General features: G+C 42.1%; 1 protein-coding gene across 8 annotated transcripts in view; it reads right to left on the reverse strand.

Annotated features, from left to right (window-relative positions):
* Positions 1 to 25,718, reverse strand: part of LOC139595129 (multiple epidermal growth factor-like domains protein 6) — a 189,986-nt gene that overhangs the window by 150,617 nt on the left and 13,651 nt on the right. For all 8 annotated transcript variants that reach the window (XR_011680865.1, XM_071438113.1, XM_071438112.1 and 5 more), the window contains exon 4: positions 24,635 to 24,739. Coding sequence is in view for 7 of the 8 variants with exons in the window: in XM_071438113.1 (XP_071294214.1) it covers positions 24,635 to 24,739 (105 nt within the window). In the remaining variant the exon portion in view is untranslated. The remainder of the gene's footprint in view (positions 1 to 24,634; positions 24,740 to 25,718) is intronic.

A 25,718-nucleotide genomic window follows, 5' to 3' on the forward strand; every position in this document is an offset into this window, starting at 1 on the left:
ACCTTGCAGGACCAGGGACTCCACTCTCCCTGAACAATCAAAAACCTCTGTAACAACTTTGTTACTACGAAGCTCTGCTAAGCCTAGGTGGTGGATATGACAAAAAAACACAAACAAACCCAACAAATATCTTAAATTCTCATTGGTTTTCTACCTGTCTACAGTCTTTTACATTTAAAAGCAGTGATAAGCAAAATTCTTTTGTACTTTCATCAGTCTCAGGATCTCACTCATAATGAACTCCATGGTAATGATGTTTCAGTGAAACAGCCTAAAAAAATAAAATACTTTTTATCCCTACAAGTTTAACAAGAAACAAATCTACAAGATCATATCTTTCAGAGTTTTATGACTCCTGTATTTTGTTCACTTTTTCCCCCAAATCACAAGGAACATCCTTCTCTTTCTCCTTCTGGCCCCCACCCAACCTCTGTGATTTGGCAGTTCTTTGCACATTTATACACAAGTATTGTATTTTCTAGTGAACCACCTCAAGTCTTTTCAATATCACAACGAGGGACAGTGCACTTACTTATGCTAGAATGGTTTTATTACCACAATTTTCTATTCTTGCAATGTTTTTAACTGTGGAGTACACAGAGTGTGCTGGGCAGGCACTGTGCCTTAGTCCTACTGCCAGAAAAAGAAAGAATTTCTCATTGGAAGCATCTGGTAAAAGCACACTAGAGGCCTTGAAATCATGACTGGTGCTCTTACTATTTGCAAAAAAATGAGTACAAATACACACTAATTTGATTTCCCTGACCCTGTTTGACCCAATAGGAACCATCTGCTTCTGTTCATCGCCTCCCATCCACCCTGATCCAAGACCACAAATCCAGCAGCAATCATCCCTTCTTTGTCTGCACTGTCTTTGCATTAACCCAAAGCAGAAGATGAAATAAAGAACGTTCAAATGAGCTTTAACAATCTATAAAATTCTTCCATTACGCAGTTTATGGCGAGTGATTGTCGCTACACTTTGGATTCCCATAATGAGTTACTTTCTTAATAACCTCCTGAGGGCATCATAGAACAGAGTCAATGGCTGAAAATTATAGGGCAAACAAGAGACAGCTCCAAGCCAGTGTTTTATATTCAACAGAGGTGCAACTGGACTGAGCTGGGCTCTGCATCCTGAGCTGATTTCAGTAACGAGCCTGAATGAACTAAGAGAAGAATTAGCAGAGTTCCTCTCAACTCCACTCAGCAGCACCTGTGTGATTTTGCCTTCTGAAAGTAGAGATTTGAGACATTCAAGTTACAGCACGACATTCTGGTGTGGAACACCAGATCTGCACGAGGAGGAGGAGCTGTGAAAATCCCATATTCTGGCCAGCACACCATTACTCATCCCAGACAGCTGGAATGGAAACAAGGACCACATGAATCATCCAGGCTGCTCTCTAGGAACACACTGGGCTGCTCTGCACAGGCCATAATAATAACATTTGTTATTCCACAATGGACTTTTAGATTAACTGTCTTATCTGGTTTTACGATGCTGCGCTCGGCGCATTTCAAGGGAAGGTAAATCACTTCGCCAGCCCTCCACCAAGAAAGCCACAGTAGATCTTCCAGGAAATAAATATTGATCAAGCCTCTGTCATAATTACAGGCTCTTCACAACATTCCATTTGCACCAAGGAAGTTTTGCCATTACTGGGGAGGTCTATGCACCTGCAATGAGATCCACTATCTCAAAAATTAAATTGGAAGAATAACTTTAACTGGAAGTCAGGTTCATATAAGCACCAATATGGCCAATATTTATTAGAGCCCTAAATCAGGTCCTTCTGTAAATGATAACCAGTGAACAGATGTAGCAATATTAAGTGAAACCACAAACAAGGAGATGCTGCAATATGCATAAATTCTTTGAGCACTTAGCTTAATGTAATTTTTCTGGGGAGATTACAGGTGGCAATACAACAAAAAAAACCTAGGAAACAGTTTCCTATGTGCTGGCTTTCTTTTTTTTTTACTCCCAAGGATGGCAGTCACAGAGGTACAACCTTTGAAAAAAAGTAATATATTTATATTATGCACAAGGTTAGTAGAGTTTCTAAAGCTCTTTCTGTGACTACACTTCCTCATTCTTGTTAGCTATGTAACAGTTGTCAAACACCTCATTACAAGATAAGCTCAGTTTTATTTCAGAAACCGAGGAACAGACGAATTAACTGACAGCCTCAAGAACAAATTGGTTGTAAGAAATGGGCTCAGAAGCTGCTTTTTATAATCCCATGAAATACGTATCTCGAAAAAGCATCATTAATGAATTTTCTCAGAAGCAATCTTTGAAAAATCCTAAGAGGTGAGCAATACAAAAATCTAAAAATAAAAATAAGTGGGAATAAACCTGCAAGATCTTCAGTTATTTCTGAATCTCCAGATACAAGAGAAGCGGAAAAATAGCATAGGAAGGGAAAACATTACAAGAACAGTTCAACTGATAAATGTGTTCATATCTTAAAGGAGTTAATAATTTACAGAATGTTAGAAATAATTACTTGTTTAAGCAAGCTACCCACTGGACAAATTTTTAGAGCCATCAGGGATTTTTTAATTCAGCGTATCGGTTCAATTCTGATTCAGAAAGAAATGCATTTTACTCTGAAAATAAATTGTAGACATGATGCTCTCTTTGAAATCCAGCACGAGCCCCCATTCTGCTGCAAGAAACGCTTTGGGGGAGAAGCTGTGTTTCAAATTTATTAATGATTCCTCAAGTTGTTATAGAAACGCAACTGCAGCAAGGCAATGTCTGGAGACACGAGCCCCTTTCATGTTCCCTGTCAGAGGAGCTGGTTGCTGAGGTTACCTAACAATGGAAGAACTTGTACATCCAATTCCCTCTCTACAAAGGCCCCACAAACCCAGGGCTTGCCACACAACAATGCTGGCTAAAGCAGCCACTGGGCTTGTTTGCAGTGTGCAGATTGAGAAACCACTGCTCTCAGGCTGCTGCAAATACCTGGTGGCCATTGTAGCCAGAACCAGCTCTTCAGAGAAGGCATCAAAGGAAAAGAGAACAGGATATTTCTAAAACAAGCTTCAACTCCACCAACTGCTTCAGAAGCTCCAGCATGTGCTAAATTCGTTTTTAATTTCTGTAGGACAACTGGCTGCTCAGGGAGACATTTAGGGTGAGACCTTAAAGGCTTCCCTGCACTCTAATAGCTTCAGTCAGGACTTGCAGCTCCTCTCAGGAACAACTCCAGGAACCAGCCAGGAGGGGAAGGGAAAGGCTCTGACCTCCAGACACACCCAAGGGAACGTCTGGAGCTGCGTCAGGGCACATTTGGGGAGAATATCAGAAAAAATTCTTCCCCCAGGCTGCCCAGGGAATGGTCCCAGCCCCAAAGCTGCCAGAGCTCCAGGAGGGTTTGGACAACACTCCCAGGGATGCCCAGGGTGGGATTGTTGGGGTGTCTGTGCAGGGCCAGGAGCTGGGCTGGGTGATCCCTGTGGGTCCCATAAATTGATCATTCAAAAGTTTAAAGTTTCTTGTTGTTGCTATAAATGCAGCTAAGAGCATCTGAACCCCTTGCAAGTGAGCAGGGATGAAACATCGAATAGAGAGGAAGGCAAAGGAAAAAACAAAGGTTTGTTTCCAGATTTCAAATGGAAATCTCTGTTTAATTACAGCCAATGAGTGCTCTTCTATCAATTTTAAGGGAGCCATGACTTCGCCCCTAGACAATTATTAAGTGCAACCAACATCTTTTTTTTCCTTTAAGGAGAGAAACAGTAAAATGAAAAACCTTTGAGTCTGGCAAATCCCAGAACAGCAGCTGAATATAAATGAGGAGATAAATGATGAAAAGTGTGTTAAAGCAATTCCTTAATGGGCTGGAATAAAACAAAAGTTTGCATTCTCACTCCATGTCCCCAAAATGGTTTTTGCATAACTGGAATTGGAAAATCATGGCTGGGTATGGGGAGGAGTCTCAAGGGTGACTGAAGAGCCTCCATGGGTTTGATAAGAAACTCCTGCAGCACAGCTGTGAGGTGAGCACACACGTGTGTGTGTGTGTGTGTGTTACACACAACCACATTCACTAGAAAGAGACAATACCTACACAAACAGTGTCAAACAAAGCACTTCACTGGGAATTCACCATTTTTTAAGTTCTTGCAATAAGATCTCTGGACAGTATTCTTTGGAAGAAATAAAAGCTGCAAGTGCACTCTGTGTTTTTTTACCTTTGACCTCTCTGCAATTTAAGCCATGACCACACAAGTTCTGCATGGGGTGGTTTCAGACATAGGATTTGTAAAGGCTGCAGAGTGTTTCTGCCCCTACCTGGCCTTTTTCTGGGGCAGGCATAGGCTGTGGGGCCACGCTGCCATGGTCAGTCTGCATCCAGCACCCTTCCAGACACATCCAGGAACTCCTCCCTGCTGGAAGAGCTCGCCCTGGCTCCCAGCCCAGCACACATAAACCAGCACTGGTCCCACTAGAAAGGCACTGCAGGAACCCAAGGAACTGGCCTTATCTACAATTCATTCATCCCAACCTTTCAATTCTGCACAGAATGAAAGAGGCACGCGAATTTTAAAATTAAGAAAAATACACTCAGTATCAGTAGATGATGCTCTTGGTAGATTTGGTTTCACAAAGAAAATGAGTCTTTTTCTTTGTCAGCTTTCCCTCTACAGACTTACTACTCATGTGTCCAGTCCTCAACACAGCCCTCCTGTCACACTGCCCAAAAACCCCAGTCCAACACTAAGGAATACAATTCTCCATCCAGAGTTCTAAAAGATTATAATCTATTATAATCTTTTATTATAATAAAAGGCTATTTTTCACAGAAGTGGCATAAAGAACACTCAGTAATTCCAAGTGTGTGAGTTGTGTATCATTTCTGTGTATGTATCATTTGTATGATTAAAACAGTAATGGCACATATGGCTAGAACTGGCAGGCTTCACTTAATGAAAATACTGAAAAATGAAATGCCTGATTTTCATTATGCTGTTCAGAGGGTGTTGTTGCCTCTTCTCTTGGCAAAACACAGCTAGAAATCTGGATTCACCCACAAATAATTTCCTGCAAACACCTGAACTGTGGACTAGAAGGGAAATTCTTCCCAAGCCCTTCCTACCCATCCCTCCAATTCTCTAAGGAAAAGATCTTGGGGGCTCTGAGAACAGCCTTTTATATTTTCTTTAATGGTTATAGTTCAATAAAGCTGACATAATCCAGAATGGCTTGAAATGAATAAATCTGCTGGATAAGATCCAGAGATCTTACAATCTGCTCCAATGAGAAAAAAAAAGGGTTTCACTCAAATAAAAAATTGATTATGAACCTGTCTTGAGAATGGCTCCTTAGCAGAGGACAGCATGCCTGTAACAACTGCAGTCCCATCCTCACAGATGACTGATGATCTGAGAGCCCTGTGGGCCTCACTGAACTTTATTTAAACTCATCACAGCCACAGAATTGCTCTGGAGTTCTCACAGAACTCCTCTGGCTTGTTTATCAATAGGTTTTCACCAGGCTGAGGCTCTCAGTGCCTTGTGCTGCAGACAGGCAGGGATTTGGGGAATGCAGGTGTGCCAGAGCATCCTTTAAAATGGCTTTTAAATGGTCCTGGACCTGCTCAACCAGAAGGCTGAGCCAGTGGGAGGAACCTCATCCCCAGGGGACTCTGAGGTGTAAATTAACTGGGCACCTGCCCTTGTTCCACAACACACATAGCACCAGCACAGGAGGGCTGAAAGCTCCTTCTCTTCAGAGCATTTCTGCCACAAAACCTTTTGCAGACTGCTTTTCAAACTCTCCACTTACAATTACATAAAGAGACTTCAGACTGGGGCCAGTCAAGCTGCTCCTGATCTGCAGTGATGGAAAGAGAGGGAAATTTAGCAGCAGAGTTCACAGAAAGTTAATTGGCTGAACTTACAGGCACAGAGACTTTCTGCATGAGACCATTATAGAAAATATAGAATTAAGAACCAAATGATCCCCTGAACTTGTGAGCACAACTTAGTCCACAAGACAACAGAAGGGGAGACAACAGCAAGAGCTCAGCTCCAGCACTGGCTGAGTCAATTCCCAGAGTTCATCTCCAAAGCTAAAAGCAAAACTGACTGCCAGAGGAACAAGAATAATGTATATTTTATAGATTCTCCCTCCATCCTTCCAGTGTTCTGTCCTCATTTCCAGCCACCACTGCCAGGTCCTGCAGGTTTCCATGCCTGGGAGGGAGCCTGGGGAAGGGAGAAGGGTCTGCAGGGCAGAGTGAAAGGTGGCTCAAGGAAAGGCACAACCTGACCAGGAGCTCCAGCTGAGCCTTGCTCTGAATCAGGGTGCAATATTCACAATAAAGTGGCAGCAGTGGGGCAGAAGGGCAGTTTTAGGCATTACCTTCTCCTGTACCTCTTCCCCTCTTTCAGGACCTGCTGCCATTTCCAGTGTTAGGCCCTTGGAATCTGGATAAAATCACACTCTGAAATTCTCACACAGCACATTGAAGGTGAGTGTTTGAAACTCCCACTAAAGTGAACCAGATGTTGGAATGCAGCAGTGGAACCAGGAGTTGCATCACAGATTTTTAAGAATTATTTACAAGTGTTTGGAAGACACAACATTTCTAGAATTAGGCCAGCTTATAATAAGATGAACATTTTTAACATTAATATAGAACAGAGCTGAAGGCTCAGCTCTCATTTCTATCGACTGTAACACATTTTTCCTGAAAAGGGGTGATGAGAGAAAATGTGTTTTCTTTCAGTGCCAGACATGCACATGGACCTGACACTGAGGAAAGTGTTTCACAGTATTCCCCAGTGGCTGCAGCTATGATCCAGAAACTGATCCTTTAAGAGCATTTAGTCATAACACTGGTACTTTTTGAATAAATCAAATCAAAGTGGCCGCAGCATTAGATAAGACATTGAATTATTTTGCTTAGGACCATATTTACTAGGGCTGGGAAGAGCCTACTCCACTCTTACTACAATTTCTTTGACTTTTAAAAGGACTGGAGTTTAGAGGGAAGGTGGCTTTTTCTGTTTTTATTTTTTTTTCTTTTCAAAAAGTGAAGCTGTAATTCAAATCCTGGTAACCTTGGAAACAGCTTCTCTCCTCAAATATGTCTGTGTCAATTAAAGTAATTGGGACACTCCAGCTAATGGTGCCTAGATTTCAATATCCAGGCTAGTGCCCAAGCATTAGTCCTGAAGGACTTTCTGCAGAGACACAGATCCTCAGAAAAAAGCATCTCTTGGAAGGGTTCTGCTCTTCTTGTGAGCATTTGTAAGCAGGATGGCTGGGAAGAAGCCACCCACCCTTAAAGAATGTCTTTGTGAGTATTCACCGTGCCCAGACTATTGACAGTGAACTCGGGGTTTATTTGTATGTGTATGGCAACAAAGTTCCTAAGCAAAGCAGGAGAACAGCATTTTCACCTTTAAGAGTGACTAAAAAGCTCTACAGATTCACAGAATTAAGCTTTTTTTCCTCACCCTTTGATAACATGTGAACATAAACATGCACACCCCCCTCAAAATTACAGATTCATCAAGAGACAGCCTCTATCCACTCCAGATTTATGAACAAACAAACAATACTGACTTTAGTAAAGTGCCTTAGGCTGTCCTAAGAACTGGAAAAGGAAGAACAGGATTCCCACCTTGTAACACTGGTGGGCTGGGAAAAAGTAAATCAAGAAATAATTCAGAATTTCTAACAGCACCCAAAAGCAGCTCCTTCCTTCTTCATTGAAACCAGAAATGCTTATATAAAAAAGGAATATCCTCTAATGTGTTTTGAAAACCACAGACATCAATCAATCACTCAGTTCAATGGCAGGCATCACCACCTTTCTGCAGATATACTTTAGTAAAAACCTTTTTTTGAGAGCGTACAAATATAACTTGGGGCCCACCCCCCAATCCACAAAAGAAGGTATTAAAAGAAATATTCCTTCTACAGAGGATACTCACTGTGAAATACTGGCTTGCAGCATAATAATTAAAATTAACTTTGAAAGTCTTCTGGAGATAAATAGCTTTTCAAGGTATTTTAAAGACATTTATTTTTGTACATTAAATTGTTGTATAGCAGAAAGTGATGTTAGTAAATGTACATGTTACATTAGTAAATGTTTTTTGTTGCTATGCAAATGGTGAAGTGCCCAAGCCACATCTAAAATCTGTCCCTTCCATCCCTATCAACAGCAGAGAAGCAGAAGGAATTACATAGCCTTTGGGAAAAATAATCTAAATAATGATGGTTTGAAATGATTATGACTGGGTATTTTTGTTGTCACACATAATATGGGCAGAGGGAATAAAATAAAGTCCACGCTCCAAGCAGTCTTTTCCCATGCGAAAGATTTACTGTAATTCTTTTTCTAAAGCACAGATGATCCAGGCCTTTGAGGCTGGAAGACCAGAACTGGCCAGAAAATGGGTTGCTCAGACCCAGGCTGAGGTGCCTAAGTGATTCTCTGACATTAATAATGGAAAAGAAGGGGGAAAAAAGCAGGCAGAAGAGTGCAGTAGCTGAGTCAGGACCCACACACACATCACTGCCAGCAAAGGCATCAAAGATCAGAAAAGTCCCAGCCCAGAACTGTTGTTTCAGTCCCTTTGAGACGTTGAGTTATTTCTGTAAGAAATCTGTAATACAATATGGAATAACTCCATTGACAAGATGTGAAGTGGGACTGGTCCAAGTCTGCAGCAGAGCAGCTGCCAAACTGGACTTGGACAGCTCAGCTCTTGAAGGCCATTTTTCAGTTTAAAGACTACAATAAGCAAAATCCTGAAATATTATGCCTGTAAAACACTTTGGAAATATGCTGTAATAGTCACTAAAACCAGCAGAGATAATAATGCAAGTTTCAACTTGTTACGGTTTGAGTATGGAAAACACATTCTAGTCACTGAAAACCCAGACAGGAAGGGGTTTTGTAACAATTTACTTTTACAAAGTAAAAATTTGTAGTTTCACTCTTCAGATGGGTCCAATTGTCCTCCCACTGAAGGAAGCTGAGTTTGACATTCACATCAGCAGCAGCAGAATTAGGCCATAAAGCTACAACTGCATATAAACAGCTGGCAGACAATCACATAGCAGAATAAACATAAACCCAAAATTAATTCAGAATAATTATTTATACAGGCACAAGTGAGATCAGCGTTGTGGATTTTTTTCTTTTGGTGGAGATAAAGATTATCTTTGTTTTATTACCTTCTTTTATGTGAGTAGATGCTGAATACCGTATCTTGCTGTAAAACATTTCATATTTTAGCCTAAATATTTATACTGAGCTTTATTCTGAGGCAAAGTAGTTTAAACTTGGTGTTTTATTCTACTAATTTTACATTAGAATAGAAGTGGTCACGTTCTCAGCAGAGGAGATTTTAATGCTGTACTAAGCCCATCCTGCAGACCATCTCTGAGAAGAGGCCCAGCACAGTGCATTGTGCCAATCAGATCTTCCAGAAACACCAGCAGAATTAAATTTACAATAAAGGCTATTGAGAGCTTTCCAAGGAAAACAAGCTTGTTTAGTTTTTAGATCATTCAATAAAGCATCTCCCAGAAAACACGAGTTGGAACCCAGCTCTGGTGAGACATGGAGCAGGCATATGCTCGTGCAGAGCAAAGCTGCTCAGAGAGCAGCTGGAGATCCCTGTCTGCAGCAACCCTGAGAGCCCATCTGGAGGGGTTATGGACCCCAAATCCCCAGGGGTTCCCTCAGGCACAGAACTGGGATGGTTTTGGGATGCTGTGCTGGCACCAGCTGCGCCTGCACAGAGCCAGGGACGCGTCACGCTGTGTGACTGCATCCCAGAGAGGGCTAAAAGGGAGCTCTGCACGGTTATCCAGCACCTGCCAGAGCAAGGCTCTGCTCACCTTAGAGGTGTTCTCTACCTGAAGCACAATAAGGGAGATCTTCATGTCCATAAACACCTGGATTTTGTCGCTGTGTTCCAAATCGGGGCGAGATGAAGACAAAACATCTCTCTGATCTTGAAAACAAGCTGAGAACACAAAATCCTGATGCCCAGCCAGGCCTACACCACAGCACATCTTTTCTCATGCTATTTGCAAAGGCATCTGCAACCTCAGCCTTGGCTGCCTCTAATATTCAGTGTTTTGTTCACTTCAAACTAAGTGCAGGATGATGAAAACTCGCGGAGCACGATGGTGCCAAAAGAAAAGCTGCACCACCATTAATTGCTACACGAGTACATCAGATCTGTCACGAGCACTGACATGCCAGGCATAACAAGCATCTCTGAAGTCAAACTCCCCTTTTTTCTCTGCCACAGAGCAGAGGATGCTGATGACAGATGGGCAGAGTTAAGCAAGACGACCGGCCAAAATCCTCTAGCTGCATTTCACTGCCAAGACCAGAACCCCAGTTCATAGCACAAACCACTAACTTTCAGGCATCAGACAGGGAAAAAAAAAGTCTATAAAAAATTAATGGTATAAATAACAGGAATTAAAAATGAAACAATCATCCATTCTTCTGGCACCTATTCCTAAATTTCTCCTCTGGCTCCAGGACTATTCCCTCTGCCTGCATAGTCCCAGAGCCACGTAATTGCAGAACTGCCACTCCACATCACTTAACACTGCTATCCACTGAAGTCAGAACTCCTCTCCTCTCTTCTGACTGTTCTTTATCCTCTCCACCTGAACTAGGATGGGCTTTTATTCTGCCATGCTGACTGGCACCAGCCTGGAGTCCCTGGACTGAGAGATTCAGTCACGCCTGGTGTGTCTGAGGTCTCCCACCACTTCTAGCAGGAGGCGATCATTTCTCATTTACCCCATGGTGACAGCACATCTTTTATCAATAATGGAGCTTCCAAACCTGCTCAGGATGTGTGCAATCAGGAGGGACCCTGCCAGACAAAGCCACTGTATATAGAGTGGTATTTTAACACTTTGCCCCTGCTCTCTCCCAAATTCTGCTGGGAAAGTTTGTTTCAGGTTCACCCATCTTAACCTGAATTTGCATTGTTTCACATTTAAACCTCCCAGTGATTTCAGTCTGAGCTGCAAGTAGCTAAGCCAAGAAGGTCCTCTATTTCAGTGTGGTTAATGGTGCATCAAGTCTTCTGCTGCCTCACATCCCTCCCTCAAAGTCAGCAGGGCTGAAAAGAGTCTAAGTCAGGGTAATTTCAGCCAAAGTCCCTTCAAGTATCTGCAACATTCACATTTTCCTACCTATGAATTGTAACAGCAAGTCACAAAGCACTATCATTTATATAAACTTGCATTTTAAACTTAAATATCATCTCAAGAAAATGAAGACAATGATTTGCTTAAATATGAGAAAGAATGAGATCATTACAAGTACACTACATCAAAAATGGCAAGAAACTTTTCAAAACTTTTTTTATATTGGCAACTTTTGTAGACTGACTTCACTATTCATTACTATCTGGTCAAAGTGAAAACAATCAATAGTAAATTTCTACCAAAAGAAAAACCTAACAGCACAATATCATATTGTGTGCATTAAATCAATAGCCCTCCTCAGTTTTAATGTAGTTGCTGCAATACTTTAAAGAGAATTTTGAAATGAGTGTTTTTTAAACCACAGAATCTCACTTCCTTCATTGTGAACTGAATAGGCTTTTAATGAGTGTTTCTCCGTACAGATGAAATTCTCTATAAGGGCTTCAAAAAGCTTTGCAATTATTAAGATAAATAAATCCACCCACATTTCTAATATGTGCTTCACAGATGGGTAAGATGAGAAAGCCTGAAAGCTGCTTGCCCCAGACACAGAGCAAGCCAAGGACAGACCCATGGTAGCGGGGTTAAGAGTTCATCCTCTCTAGAAAAGCAAAATGAGCCTGATGCAGAGTCCAAACCTGCCACAGCAAACCTTCAGAGAGAGGCAGGGAGAGGCCAAGGCCAGCACAATCAGCTCCTGCTGGGCTGCAGGAGCAGGGATGGGGCAAATGCTCCAGAGGAACGCACACGGCCGCGGCTGTGCTGCAGGGTGCAACCTACAGCCAGCACTCCCACCCCAAGGGCTGGGGATAACCTGTAAGATAAGACCTGCAGCAAGGCAACAGCTCCTTCCTGGCTTGGGAAGCACACCAGGTGCCTCTGCAGTTCTGCACCACTCCCACTCCAGTGCAGTAAAACACAGGAAACACTTCCCAGGAGATGGCAACACCCTTGTCTGAGGGACTGTCACACACAGCCACCCACCCTGAGCCTCACAGCTCACATCCTGCAGCATTGAGCACAGGAGAGGCAGAAAAAAACACTGCAGAGGGTGAAACATGAGCCTGAACTGCATTGGCAGGAAAGGGACTTGAGGAAATGCTGGGTAAAGCAGGACCTCTCTGTCCCTCCAGTGGGATGGCAGCACAGCAGCACAAGAGGAACCTCCAGGCAGTCACTCTGCCCTCACACAGCAAGGCCAGATGGATTTTCTTTTCCCCAGGACTGTGTACACTCCAAGACATGGTCACTGATGGGGTTTCTGGACCAGTACCACCCCCCATCCTTTGTCGTGCAGCAAAGCTTTGTAGGTTCCCAATTAATTTAGCCAAAGATATCAGAGCATCACTAGGAAGAGACTGGCACACCTGCCAAGGTAGAGTGCTGTGCAGGCAAGAGATCTGCACCATCACTGGTTAAAAACCTCACAGGTTTGCTGTTAGCACCGAACAAAGTTAATAATGACCACACAGAAAACCTTTGAAATGGTGACAGAAATATGGGCCTCCCAACAGAGCAAAAAATACAGCCTGCTTAGAGCTCCTAAGTCAGGGAGCTTGATATTGGACAGGAACAAGCCCAGTAAAATAAATCAGGTGAATGTTACTGAGTACCTGTGTCAGGGTGAGGGGCACACAAAACTCTCAGCATTACATGCAGAGATGGACAGACAGACTGAGCTGCAGTGCAGGCCAGCCAGGGGGGCAAGGTAACACACACTGGGATGAACCACACTTCAGGCATATTCTGCCCCTGAATTCCAAGGCACAGTGTTACTCAGAGAGCATAGTTTAAATTTATTGTGGTATTTATAAGATAGAATGTGCTGTTTCCATACACACTTTCATCTCAATGCATCGATATGTCTATTAAAAACAAAAGAAAGAGATACTGGCGTTGAATTTGCATTTTTGAAAGCTTATGGAAATGAACATTTATGAAGAGGCCATGAGAGGAATGTATCAATTAATAAGAGGAACTTGCACTAAGAGAATAGTCCTGGTTCAACAAATGCTGGTTAGCCAAGACCATGGCAGAGCAGATTCAACCTCACTCAGTTTTTCTCCCACACATTCTCCCCCACCCCAACCTGTGCATTTCCCTTTTCTAAAGGTTTAGGTACACCTGAAACTTCACAAATGTGTGTCTATATATTTTGGGGTAGTTCAATTGTGGTTTTTTAGACAGTCTTCCTTATTTTTAGACTCAAGGAAGTGAAAAGAACCATTTCTGTGATGCACTAACAATTCTGAAGTGCTGAGCTCACAAATTACCTGACCAGGCTTTTACAACAACATGCTTGTAGTATGCCCCCTTTTTGGGTTTTTGGGGTTCTTTTTTGGTTTTTTTAAAATAAAGACAGCATCCTTACATTACAAATACTTATCTAAGAATACACAGGAATTTTGAGGAAAATGAGATGAGGCAGGTACCATCAAACCTCCCTTTGAACTGCTCTGAATGGCTAAGTCTGAGTTCCTGTGGTATTTTAATGAGTTATGCTACTCTTCATACACTTCTCTAAATTGCTGGTTAGCTTTATCCTTCACCTCCAGCAAGCTGTCCACATTCCATGAGAGGAATGATGGCATTTCAGGTTTTGGTGAACCCATTTGCCATCCCATTTCCACGCAGAACCAGACAAAACCAAGAGAATGTTTTCAGCAAAACTGAATCAATCGCCCAACCCAAAACTCCTGAAGTATTTATTCACAGATACAGTTGTTCATCAGCTCTGAAACTCCTGGCTTTATTATGTGCCTGTCAGGATGAATGATAATGCCAAGGGGCTGGCAGGATAATGAACAACTGCCAGGATAAATGGATCCTCACACAAAGCTCTCTGCAATACAAAGATGATGACGAGAGCAACGCTCAGAGCTACACCCACAGTTTCTCCTTTTCCATTTTTCCACCATGTGTTGTGCAATTTTCTTCTGTCTCAAGTTTACTTGGCTGGAACAAAGGTGGAACGCGAAACAAATTGTGGCAAAATCCTCTGGAGATGTGAAGCACAACTCTGCTGCAATCAATGTGTAATTGCCTAGTCATGCCACAGCAGATGAATCTGCTCTCCATGCAAAGAATTTAGCAAGCATTGTAATATATTCACTTATTTCACAGTTATTAAGTCTGCCCTCTGATGAACATCTCTCCCTTATCTACTGTGTTAGCACATTCTCCCTCCTGTTGCTTCCCACACCACACAAAACTACCAAAGAAAGATTATTACAAGTGGAGATTGGGTGTGAAAATAATTCCAAATTCAGTTCCCACATCTGTTCATACAGTACCACCTTCCAGGGCATGAAAGAAGATTTTAACCACAAAACACAGAAATCAAGGAAGAGAGGATTTAACTGAACGAGATCCAGAAAGGATGCACTGCAGATTCAGCTTGGAGAACATCACTTACATAAACAGCCTCTATTTATTGCAGCAGCAAACAAGGATATTCAGTTAAACAAGATTTACATGCAATTTCAACACAATTTTCCATAGGATACCAAGATCCAAAATGAGAAAATATTCAGGAAGTTTAAGATCATTTTAAGTTGAACTTTTTTTTTCCCCAACCCCCAAAAAATTACACTTACATCTTCTAGGTTATTTACAACATAAATGCAGCACATGGATCTGGAGGCCTCAGCAAGAGTTGCAAAGGGTCAGAGGGGAAGGGTAAAAGTCTCAATGCAGGTACACCTCAGACTGGAGCAGGTGTGGGAAGAAGAGATGGAAGGACAAGTGAAAATCCAGCCATCCCAATTCCCATGGAATGGGTTATTTCTCCCCTCGTGTCACATTATGTTAATGCTAACAGGATTCCCAGCACTCAGGTGTGAAGGAAAGCATGTCAGACATGCAGCACATCAGCAGTGCCTCCCCAACTCCTGCCAGCTCTCTGAGCTCCCAAACACTGAGATTACAAAGAGAAAAAGCAGATTCAGGTCAGCAACCCTGCACACAAAAGCCGCCCTTGCAGCAGGGATAACAGCGAGGAAAGCAATTGCCTGTGAATTCCTGGTGAAGAAAAAGCAATTAGGTTTTACAAAAAAGGAAACGGTGAGAAATAAGTTTTCTTTAAAAGGATAGCACAGACACCGATTCCCCCACTTCAGTACCACCATGAGAATCTCTCAAATGTCTGAAAAACAGGAGCAGCCACTTTTATTCCAGGTGGTCACGAAATAGATTTGGCCTTTTCAACTTTTGGTGTACTTAGAAGAGCTTATTAGAAAGTACCTGAAGAAGCAGAAAACAATTTTGAAATAACTGGATCTAAAGTTTAAGTCACAACTCGAGGTTTGGAAAGTAGCAAGGATGGGAAAAAAATGAAGAGGGAAAAGGAAAAAGAATGATAAAGACACTCAAAAATAAAAGAAATTTTAAGAATCAGAGGGGCAGTGTCTCCAGGGACCACTTCATCCACAGCTGCCTCTTCTTCCACGGGAGATGCAACAAAGCAGAAATTAAATATCTGCCTAGACAAATAACAGCTGCACTTCCTTTAAGCAGAGTAAGTCAGTGCTTTCATTATCATTGGGGGGAAAAATGAGGCACCTAAAAGAACACTTTAAAAAGACCAAATTTTCAAACAGTCAAATCAGAAATTTACCCAACCTTCATAGCTTTTTATGTGACCAACAAAACCTATCTGGAACAGGACCTACTTTCAGAGGACACCAAATCTTACCATAGAAAAAACCACAAAAAATATTTCCGAAACTCCAAATCATTGCTCACCTCAAAATTTAAGAGAGCATGGGAAGTCATTTTAGGAAGCAACTGACCAATGATGCTGGAAAAATAATTTAGACCAAGTTCTTGCTCCAGCCTGACTTGGAGAATATTTTCATTTGCCTGTGGAGGTTCTACCTATTAGTTTTAGTTTTACAAGGCTCAAATTCACTTTAGAATTTTTGATTTTCCATTTATAAAAGCTGAAATATATCAACAACAAACTAATGAAAATATTAACTCCAGTAGCCACATACTTTTCCATTTCAGTTGTGGTATTTTATTACTGAAGTATCATTGAATAAAATGAGAAAGTGAATTTTTAAGGTATCTTTAGCACATGTTTAACCTTCTCCCATCCCTCCCTGCTCCAAGCAGGGATAGTGCTGTCTTAAGATTGCTACAGAAATACAAAAAAAGTCCAGTAAGTAACATTTCCTTCCTAACTTGTTGAGGTCAATCACACAACCAGTGCTTAGATTAGATAATCTAAGACTTTTATTTGTGAGTAGTCTCACATTTTTGGGTGGAAGCAGGCCTGACATATCTGAGCAAGAGCCAGCAAGACAAAAAACAAACCTCATCCTGCAACCTCCCTGGGGAAATCTTTATTCATTTTAATACTTGTTCAGTCAGCTGTCTCAGTGAATGACAAGGTTTTATCTCTAATGTGAATGGCTCTGAAGGCTACTTGCATTATCCATTCTTCAGCAGCTGCTGCTGAAACCACAGGGTTGCAAACTTATAATTAAATCCAGCTGCCACCACTGTGAGCTCAGCTCTATCGAAGTGAGCAGCAGTGCCTCGTGGTTGCTGGCAAGATCCTGCCTCCCCTTCTAGACAATGTAATTAACTCTTCTGCCCCTTTTAGATGAAATAAACATCAGCACTGAAAATGCTGTTAAATGACTGTAAAACAGTATTTATGCTGAGGAATTCTGCTGCAGTCATTACACCTGAGAAAACAAATTTCTAGGTTGACAACAAATAGCTGTTTCCTTAAGAGCACTGAGAGGACACCCAAGGAGACACAGGATGGAGTTTGCTGTAGAAAAAGTGACAGATACACATTAACACATCTACTCTTAAGCCTTAAAACACAGCCTCTGGCAAAAAAAAGCACATACCCAAACCCAGATTGAGAGAATTGCAGACAAGGGCTGGAAAGGAACCAGGACAGGCGCCACAGGCTTTCCTTTGATGCTAAAATAATTTTTAAGGGCCATTGTTCCTGGCTTAAAATAGATTTAGAGGTACCAGACCAGAGAAGTTGTAGATCCCCCTTCCTGAGAGTGTTCAAGGACAGGGCTTGGAGCAACCTGGTCCAGTGGAAGGTGTGAAAAAAGATGTTCTCTAAGGTCCCTTCCAAAGCTGTGACCCAGTCCTGACTGAGCAGCTAAACCCACACATCTCTAGAGGAATCCCTTTCCTCCTTTTGCAGTGCAGATCTGTTCATATCTGTGTGTCAAAGTGTTCGGGTCAGCAAAAATCATTCGCCACCCAAATGTGACTCTGTCAGTCAGGGTCCTTGCAGGGCTGCTCCAGGCAGCTCCACTCCCTCCCTTCCACAGGGAACTCCACTTTCCCTTCCACAGGAAACTCCACTTTCCCTTCCACAGGAAGCACTGCAGTGACAGTGCCTCAAGAGCATCTCATGGCAGGAGAGCAATCAGCAGTGCCACACTGCACTGATGCCACTGAAGGACACAACAGCAGCCAGCCAGGCTTTGCTTGTGAAGGCTTCTCCTGCTCTCTGTACCTCTTTGGAAGCACACATCAGTCCAAAGGTTTTTGAGGGTGGGAGGGAAAGTGCAAGCAGATGTGTCTGATCTCTGGCTGAAGGGGAGAGCTCTCTGCAGACAGGACAATGAAGTGCACAGCAATGAAATCCATCTCCAACTTCACTCTGAGGAGCTAGCAAAACACAACAAGAATATTCCTAAAGACATAACAATCTGCTGGACATTCTGCCAAATCAGTTACAATTCCATGTTGTCTAGATGCTTTATTAATACAGGGGCTGCATCCAGAGCTACACAAGCCCTGCATGGACTGGTGCTGGCAGAGCTCAGCCATGGTACCTTGGGTAATTCAATCCATCTGCAGTACCTGATCAAATTCACTGGGAGCCCAAATAAATCTGCCCACAGCCACACAGAGGCCATGCAGGTGTCATGAAACAGAATCCAGATGTTTCTAGAGACTCAAAGTCTGCTCATTCACCTTTTGTTAGTGTGGGGGGGAGGAGGAATGTACCTGCACAGCCCCTCTGCACAACACTCAGTCTGCTGGCACTTGCAACCACATTTCCTCACCCAACAAACAAATGCCAGCAGCTCTTCCCCTGTGACTTTTTTACTTTTCCCTTCTGCAGCAAGCCCAGCCTGAACAGCCTTTTGTGGCAAAGACAACGGGGGTGAATTCCCTCTCTGCAGTGGTTGTTCTGAGGTTCATTTCCTCCTGACATATTTGTTTGCAGCTCCAGCCCTGCTGTCTGTCTAGCTGTCTCTCCCTCCTAATGGCAGTGGAGGGCAGGCAGTGCCTCCCTTTCTGCAGGATGGGCTGATGATTATATCCTGTCACACCCAGCAGAGAGCCAGGCATGATCTTTCAATCAGCATTTTTCACTGCTCCTGGTTTAGGGCAGCAGAGCTTTTATTCCTCTCAGCTTTTTAGTCGCTGCTTTAAAGGGCTTTTTATGTGGGGAGGCTGATGAAAGGTGTCTCTGTGGACAATGCTGGCAAAGAGCAGGTGGGTGTGAGGAGAGGAGCAAAGAAGAGAGAATGGAAAGTTTGGAGGAAGCCATGCTTTCAGGGTCTTTTGATTCCTGCCCAGGGCCTCGCTCACAACTGGAATTAATCTCTGAATCAACTGTTATCTATCACCAGAACAGATAATGTCATTTTTATCTCAACCATAGCTTTTTTTCCTTGAGAGATTACAGATAGCTTGGGCCTCCTGCAGTGATCTGTGCACCACATTTGTCTTCTGCAAACCTCTGCCCAAGAGAACATCCAACTCACCTCTCCCACGGGCTTCCAACCAGCTCCAGACTTGTGACACTTCACACCCAGCTTCAATGTTACCTTCCTATTAATTTGTAGCTGTATCCATCTATAATTTAAACATACAAATCCCATGATGTTTTCAGTGTCAGGACACCTGTCAGCTGTCACCAGAGCACAGGAGACAGGTCACAAGGAGGTGTGTGTCACCACCAGGGGCTCATTACCACAGCCCCTGGTGCAGGAACAAGAGATTGCAGCACATCCCAGCCCACAGGATGCTCTCAAGAGCTCACTGGGGCTCCTGCAGTGCTCCAGGGTGGCCCCAAAGCAGCTCCCCCTTCCCAGGTGCTGCCTGCCAGGGCTCCTCCATCACAGCAGGAGCGCGGTAGCCAAAAAAAAGGGCACAGGATGGATGGATCACGGCTCTGGGAGTCAAAAAGGAGCAGGGGAAGATCAAAACAGAGTCCCACCAGGACAGAGGGTGATCAGAAGGGTTCTTCCTGCCAGAGGACAGGGACTCTCCCACCCTGAGCAGCCTCATCAGTCATCTCTGCTTCCCTTGCCATGACAGGCTGGCATTTTGCTAATGAGACTGAGTCACCTGGGGCAGGAGGAGGACTGTGCTAAAACAGGAAAAAAAACCCCAAAGCTGGTATCTTTAAAGTATTATATGCACTAAACTAGAGCAATCTGAGCATAAATTATCTTTTGTGCCACCCTCTCCCACTCTCCCTATGGGCTAATGGCAAATTTTCAAGTTAAGAAGGTTGGCTTGGGTCAAACTTCAAGGAACTCATGGCCAAAATGTGAAAACAAAATGCCAAAAACACTGGAACAATGAGGGCCCAGCTATCAGAGCTAATTTACCCCCACAAATAATTAAAACATTTCATAGTTTCAGTGGGAAACAAAGATCCATGAAAACTGAAGACATCCCCATGGGCAACGGATCCATGGGAGCTTTCAGCTTGCCATTTGCTATTTTAAAGAAGGAAAATTTGTAGCACTGGCTCAATTTGGATTTACACTGCCCTGTAAGGTTTGTGTAGGTCTTCAGCCTCAAAGCTGAAAAACTTAGAGACCAGGATGGCAGGCAGGACATTAATCAGAAGTTGTATCAAAAAACTCTTTGCAGGAAGAAACATTTCCTAGAGGAAAATGGAAGAAAATTACTTTCTTTTTCACAGTGAAAGAAAAGAATATTTTTATTTGTAAGAAAACATATCAGAATTCCTGACATTTTAATCAATGGTTTAAAAATAAACCACCTTTGTTTTAATCAGCTTTATAGTGTAAACTCTGATCTACCTGCTCTAGGAGGTGCTGGTGTTTTTGTTTACCAGAATCCTTATAAGTTCAATATCTTAATAGTGTGTGACCAGAGTGAAGGCAGAGATTGACAGCAAGTCAATGAACTGATGAATATCTCCCTCATAAGCATTTCATTTAGCTCCCCATGCAGTGTGCATCCTGCCTTTATACACACGTTCCAGTGCCATTATCTCACACTTAATTACCTGGGTCTCAAAGCACCTGACGAAGGAATGAGCCACCATTATCAACATTTCATGTACAACAAAGCCCAGGCAGAGTGGGGTAATCTGCCAGAAGTTACTGCATTAAATGTCCAAGGTCAGAGGCAGGTGGAGGAGAAAGCTCTTGTCAGGTGAGCACTGCACCCAGCAGAGCACACTGCCTCTCCAGATGTGTGCTGGGGAAGCAACAGCTGCAGGCTTGAATGATCTGCACCAGGCACCGCAAAAGAACTTAAAATTCCACTTGTGTGACAGCAAAAAGCAGTGTAAAAATTAATCTGCTGACACCTTATCTGTTAAACACTGGAATATTGTGTTCAGCTTTCTTTGGAGAGGACAAGCACCATGCCACCATGAGAGACTTGGCTGACAAGTCTTCCCTGCTCATTCCTCACCTGTTTTTAAACACCTTCCAATCACACCCATTGTCTCAGATAGGCTCAACTGTACTTATTCTTTCATAATTACAAAAAGAATAATTGCAAAACATTAATCATGCTCAGATTTTGTATCAGTCAAGAAGTTACAAAGCCTGTTCAGTTCTCACTCTGATTCTTTACTTCATGTTTTAAAACCCATCAGGAGGCACTCAGCAAAACCATCAACAAGTTGAGATTTGATGATAAAACACTTAAGTGTCAAAACTAACCCCTCATTTTCCATTGATTACACGTGCATGTAGAGCACATAGAAGAGGAGTAAATAAATACACCCTTGTTTGTAGAATTTGGAATGCTTTTACTGCATGTCCAAGTAAAAAGTCCCAAGGCTGAATTAAACAGACTAAATGAAATTCATTTACTCCCATGTCCAGCTCAGGTGGCCACCAAGGCCTTGAACAAGATCACCAGGACAACCAGTGAATATCAATGACACCAGCACTGCAGCAGAATTCATTCTTGGTGCTGGGTTTTACCTTCTCTCTTTTTTGTTACAGGTTTTCCCTCCCTTTCACTGGGACAAACGGGGATCACAACTTCCAAACAAGTTAAAAAAAAAATGGAAAGAAATCCAGCTTGCAAGCTTCCATTGTAATTGATATAAGTCTATTATTACAAGACAAATTGCAGCAGACAGTGCAGGAGACAGCTCAATCTGTTACCCAGTCCCTGCAATGGCTGTGTGAAGAACTCTACCATCTCACCCATAAATCTTTCTCCCAGGTTTGCATTGCTGCTTGTGTGGGTAAAATAATAAAACTGGGGAGTGACAAATTAGTATAAAAATATTACTTTATTTTTTATAAATAGTAATTTATAAGTAATTTTCATAGCGTACAAGGGAGGCAGTAACACGTTTCTAAACACAATTTACATTAGGTTTGTTACAGGAGCCCTGGTCCTGGCAGCATCTCATCAGGAATGTGTCATGTCCCAGGCTGCAGGAACACCCCATATTCCTTTAAAAAGTCATTAGCTGCTATCATGCCAATTGGGAATAATCACCTCTGCTGAGAGGGCTGTGAGGCTGCCATCCTGAAAGATCCATCACAGACTTTCTCCAGGACAAAACTCCATTTCCAGGACAATGACCTACTCCCTAACTCAATGGCAAATATGAATTCCACAAAAAGAATTATTAGAAGATTCCTGAGGCACATGTCCCCATTTTTTTCCCAGAGTAATTGAATTTAGTAATATTTTTATACCGATTTGTCTATTGTCTGTAGTTCACAGCACCCAGCAAGGAGATCATGAGAGTTGTTGCACAAGTGAAACTTTAGAATCAGCTGCCAACACTGATGACAGAAACAGAGAAGAAAATCAAAAAGGTTGGAGAGGGGGAGATATAAAATGGGACACATGAAGCAATTTTGCTCAAATGGGTTCAAGTGCAGCTATGAAATGCCTGTGGTTCCTCCTCTGACAGGAGACTGACAGGAAGTCACAATACCAGAAGTGACAGAAGCCAAGATTACAAATGTGGGAAATGGATTTATAGAAAATTCTCAAAGCCTGACAAAAAGCTCACATTGTATACATCTATGTACAAACCTTAAAATAAAAATCACTAAGTTTAAAATACCATAAAATAAAACAAACATTTTAAAATAAATAAACTAAAAACAAGTTTCAAAAATAACCTTTCAAATAAAAGATATTTTTTACAAACTATTAAAAATACATTATAATAAAACCCACACAAAATAACTTTAAATAATTAACCTTAAAACATTTACAACATAATATAACTAAAAGTAATAAACAATAAAACCATTTATATAATAATTAAAAATTAGTTAACTTCTAATTGCTGCTCTTATACCAATTGGTGGTACCAAGTACCAAATTCACCTCAGAATCATAGTGAGGGACTCCTTAATTCTTTGAAAGGAAGAAAGAAACCATCTCTCAAGCATTAAATCCAAGCTGCTTTAAGAGCAATATTCCAACATCAGCCAGGAAAACCAGAGGCTGTGGCTGTTGGTCCCACAGGACATTTCTCCTTCCCTTTGCCTGCACAAATATGACACAAACCTCAGAAGAATCTGACTGCAGGCCCCTGCAACAGTTAAGAGGCCTTACACTCTAAATTACCTTGCTTTTGTTAGGCAGGTGAATGGTCCATAACACCCTTGCTAAAGAAGGCTTTTCCCCTTCAGAATTCAATTTATAAACTTCCTCCTGCCAGGCTGCGATAGCAGCTCTGCACAAACCTGAGAACGAGGGCTCCTGGAATTCCATCCAAAGCCCAGGAATCAATGGAAAGCAGACAGAGAGCAGAGATAAGAGTTCCACCCAAGTGCAAAGAGCAGGGACTGCAGGATGCCCCTCATTGTTTTTACAGTCCCTCTGTGAAACAGAGGCTGCACAATCCCATTGCAGCTTGAAAATCGGACCAACAATCTGCCTGTTGGGAATGGCCCAGTTCCACAGCTGTCTCCAAGCAAAAGGAGTCTCAAAAGGCAATTTATCATGACAAGGACAATTTATAATTTGCTGAGATATATTCCATTTGGTAATAACTTATATTAAGGCATTTTGGAGATTGAGAGTGATCCTGCTTACCTTGAAGCAGCAGCTCTCCTGTAAGTTAATCACAACCAGCCTGCCTTGGTGTCACTCTGGCTCACCTCAACTCACCCACATAAACTTGTTTTTGTGGGCAGTAAAGAAATACCCAATCACAGCTCAACTGAACTGAAATTGTCTGCAGGCAGCAGCAGCTCCATTGTAAACAGCTCTGCATTTTATTTATTGTTATAGTCCCTCTCACTCACACTGCCTGACAGACAAGCCAGGTGAGGACACAAAGATATTAGAATTTAAAAGGGAAAAAACGAAATACTTAAAAATCTGCCTTCCTTTGAACAAAGCACAATATGCTTCAGCTGAAAAGGAAATTATCATTTGCCTAATACAAAAGAAGCCCTTTGTCCCAATCACAGCCTACTCTGAAGGAATGACTTTCTTCCCTCAAGAAGCCAAATGGATGCAGTGCTGTAATTTTGGAGAGCTTTACACAGTGTGTTAAATTACAAGACAACCCATTGTGGGTTTATCAAATTGTGAGCCAGTGTGTGAGACAAAAAAGATCCTCATTGAGAGTGGGTGATAGAGTCTAAGTCACAGAGAATTCAGACTATAGTATGCTAGAACACAGTGAAATGAAAGATTGGTGCATATATTATTCCAGGAATACTATGAAATATTTGGTAGTGAGCTATGAAACCTTCCTACTTTGAGATGCACCAAAAAAAAAAGAATCCCATGAACAAATACAGTGGTTCATTTGCTGCATTCTTCACCTACTGCCCGCCTGCTTTGACTCAGAATTTCCTCTCACAAAGGTGAAAGCAAGGCTGAGAAATTCACCAAGAGCACCACAGGAACATTCAAGTTGAGAAGCAATAGACAGATACTGCTGCTGATATTCAGGGATATTATCTACCACAGACACTCATTCATCTGATACCAATCAAATTAAATTTTCATCTTGCTTTGTTAAAATTCAATACAAAAAAAAATCTGGAAAATCAGAGAATTATCAAATAACCACTTAAAAGTGCAGCGAACGCACCTTTAATTTCAAGTCAACATTAATAAAATATTCTTGCTTTAACAATTATTGTTGAAGCTGCATTTTTCTCCCAACAGCAGCTGCCCTTGAGACAATCCCAGTGCACTCACCATACTGGCAGCGAGGCCCCTGGAATCCTGCAGGACACTGGCACACCTGGGATCCTCCTCCAGAGCACTTCCCTCCATTGAAGCAAGTGCCAGCAGAGCACAGCACTAGAGCACACAAACAGAATGGGACAGGTTATTTCAGCTCATTTCGGGCCAAGGGTCCTCCAGAACTGCCTCTCTGACTCAGTCCTGCTGCAACACAACCTTCCAAATCAGAAACCCAGATTTTTATTGAAGTGCAAAGGCTGGACCGCAGCAGGACGTGGTATCATAGGTGTAACTACCTTGTTGGTATGAAGGAATTTAATAAAAGAAGGACTTAGATGTTGTAGTTTAACTTGAAGGTGCTTCAGAGGCAGAAGACAGGACTCAAAGCACTGCCTGAATCCAAAATAAAATAGGAAAAGCTGCCAGGCAATGATGGAGGAATGGTTAAAAACCACTGATGCACTGGGAGATATTATATATGTGGAAGGGAATTGCAATTCTTCCTCTAACACAGAAGATTTTTATTTACAACAACTTAAATTCCACATGCTTGAGCCAAACTTGCAAAGAGTATCAAATACAAAAGAGTAATTCAATCACTTTGGGGCCTTAAAGAATTCAAAGCAAACCTGCACTGCTCCTTCAGGAAGAAAATTTCCTTTTGCCACTGGTGCTCACATACCTTAAACTCCTTTACACCAGAGATTAAAACACAGATTGTAAACATATTTTTGACTTCTTACAACTAAACAGGTGCACACTAAATATGTAGATTCAGGCTGAAACTAACAGGAATACCTCTCAGGCTTGTTTTTGTGTTTTAACTACAAAGAGACAACCATAAAAGCAAGCTCTCTGAATGCAGCCCTGAAGTTGGTATGAAGATTAAAAAATAAATAAGAACAGATGCTAACTTTCATGCAGAAAACACAATTACTGACTAAACAGTAACAAAACTAAACACTGAGTAGGTTGCCATCTTCTACTGATGTCTAGTTAACAGTGGCTGAAGTGCTGCCTTATCATTTAAGCTAAATTCCATCTTTTAGGAAAACATCCAATCATTATCAGAAATTAGTGATAGAAATGGGTTCTC

This window comes from Agelaius tricolor, unplaced genomic scaffold (assembly GCF_023055355.1).
Source record: "Agelaius tricolor isolate 1412-34295 unplaced genomic scaffold, bAgeTri1.0.p SCAF_12, whole genome shotgun sequence".
Lineage (NCBI taxonomy): Eukaryota > Metazoa > Chordata > Aves > Passeriformes > Icteridae > Agelaius > Agelaius tricolor.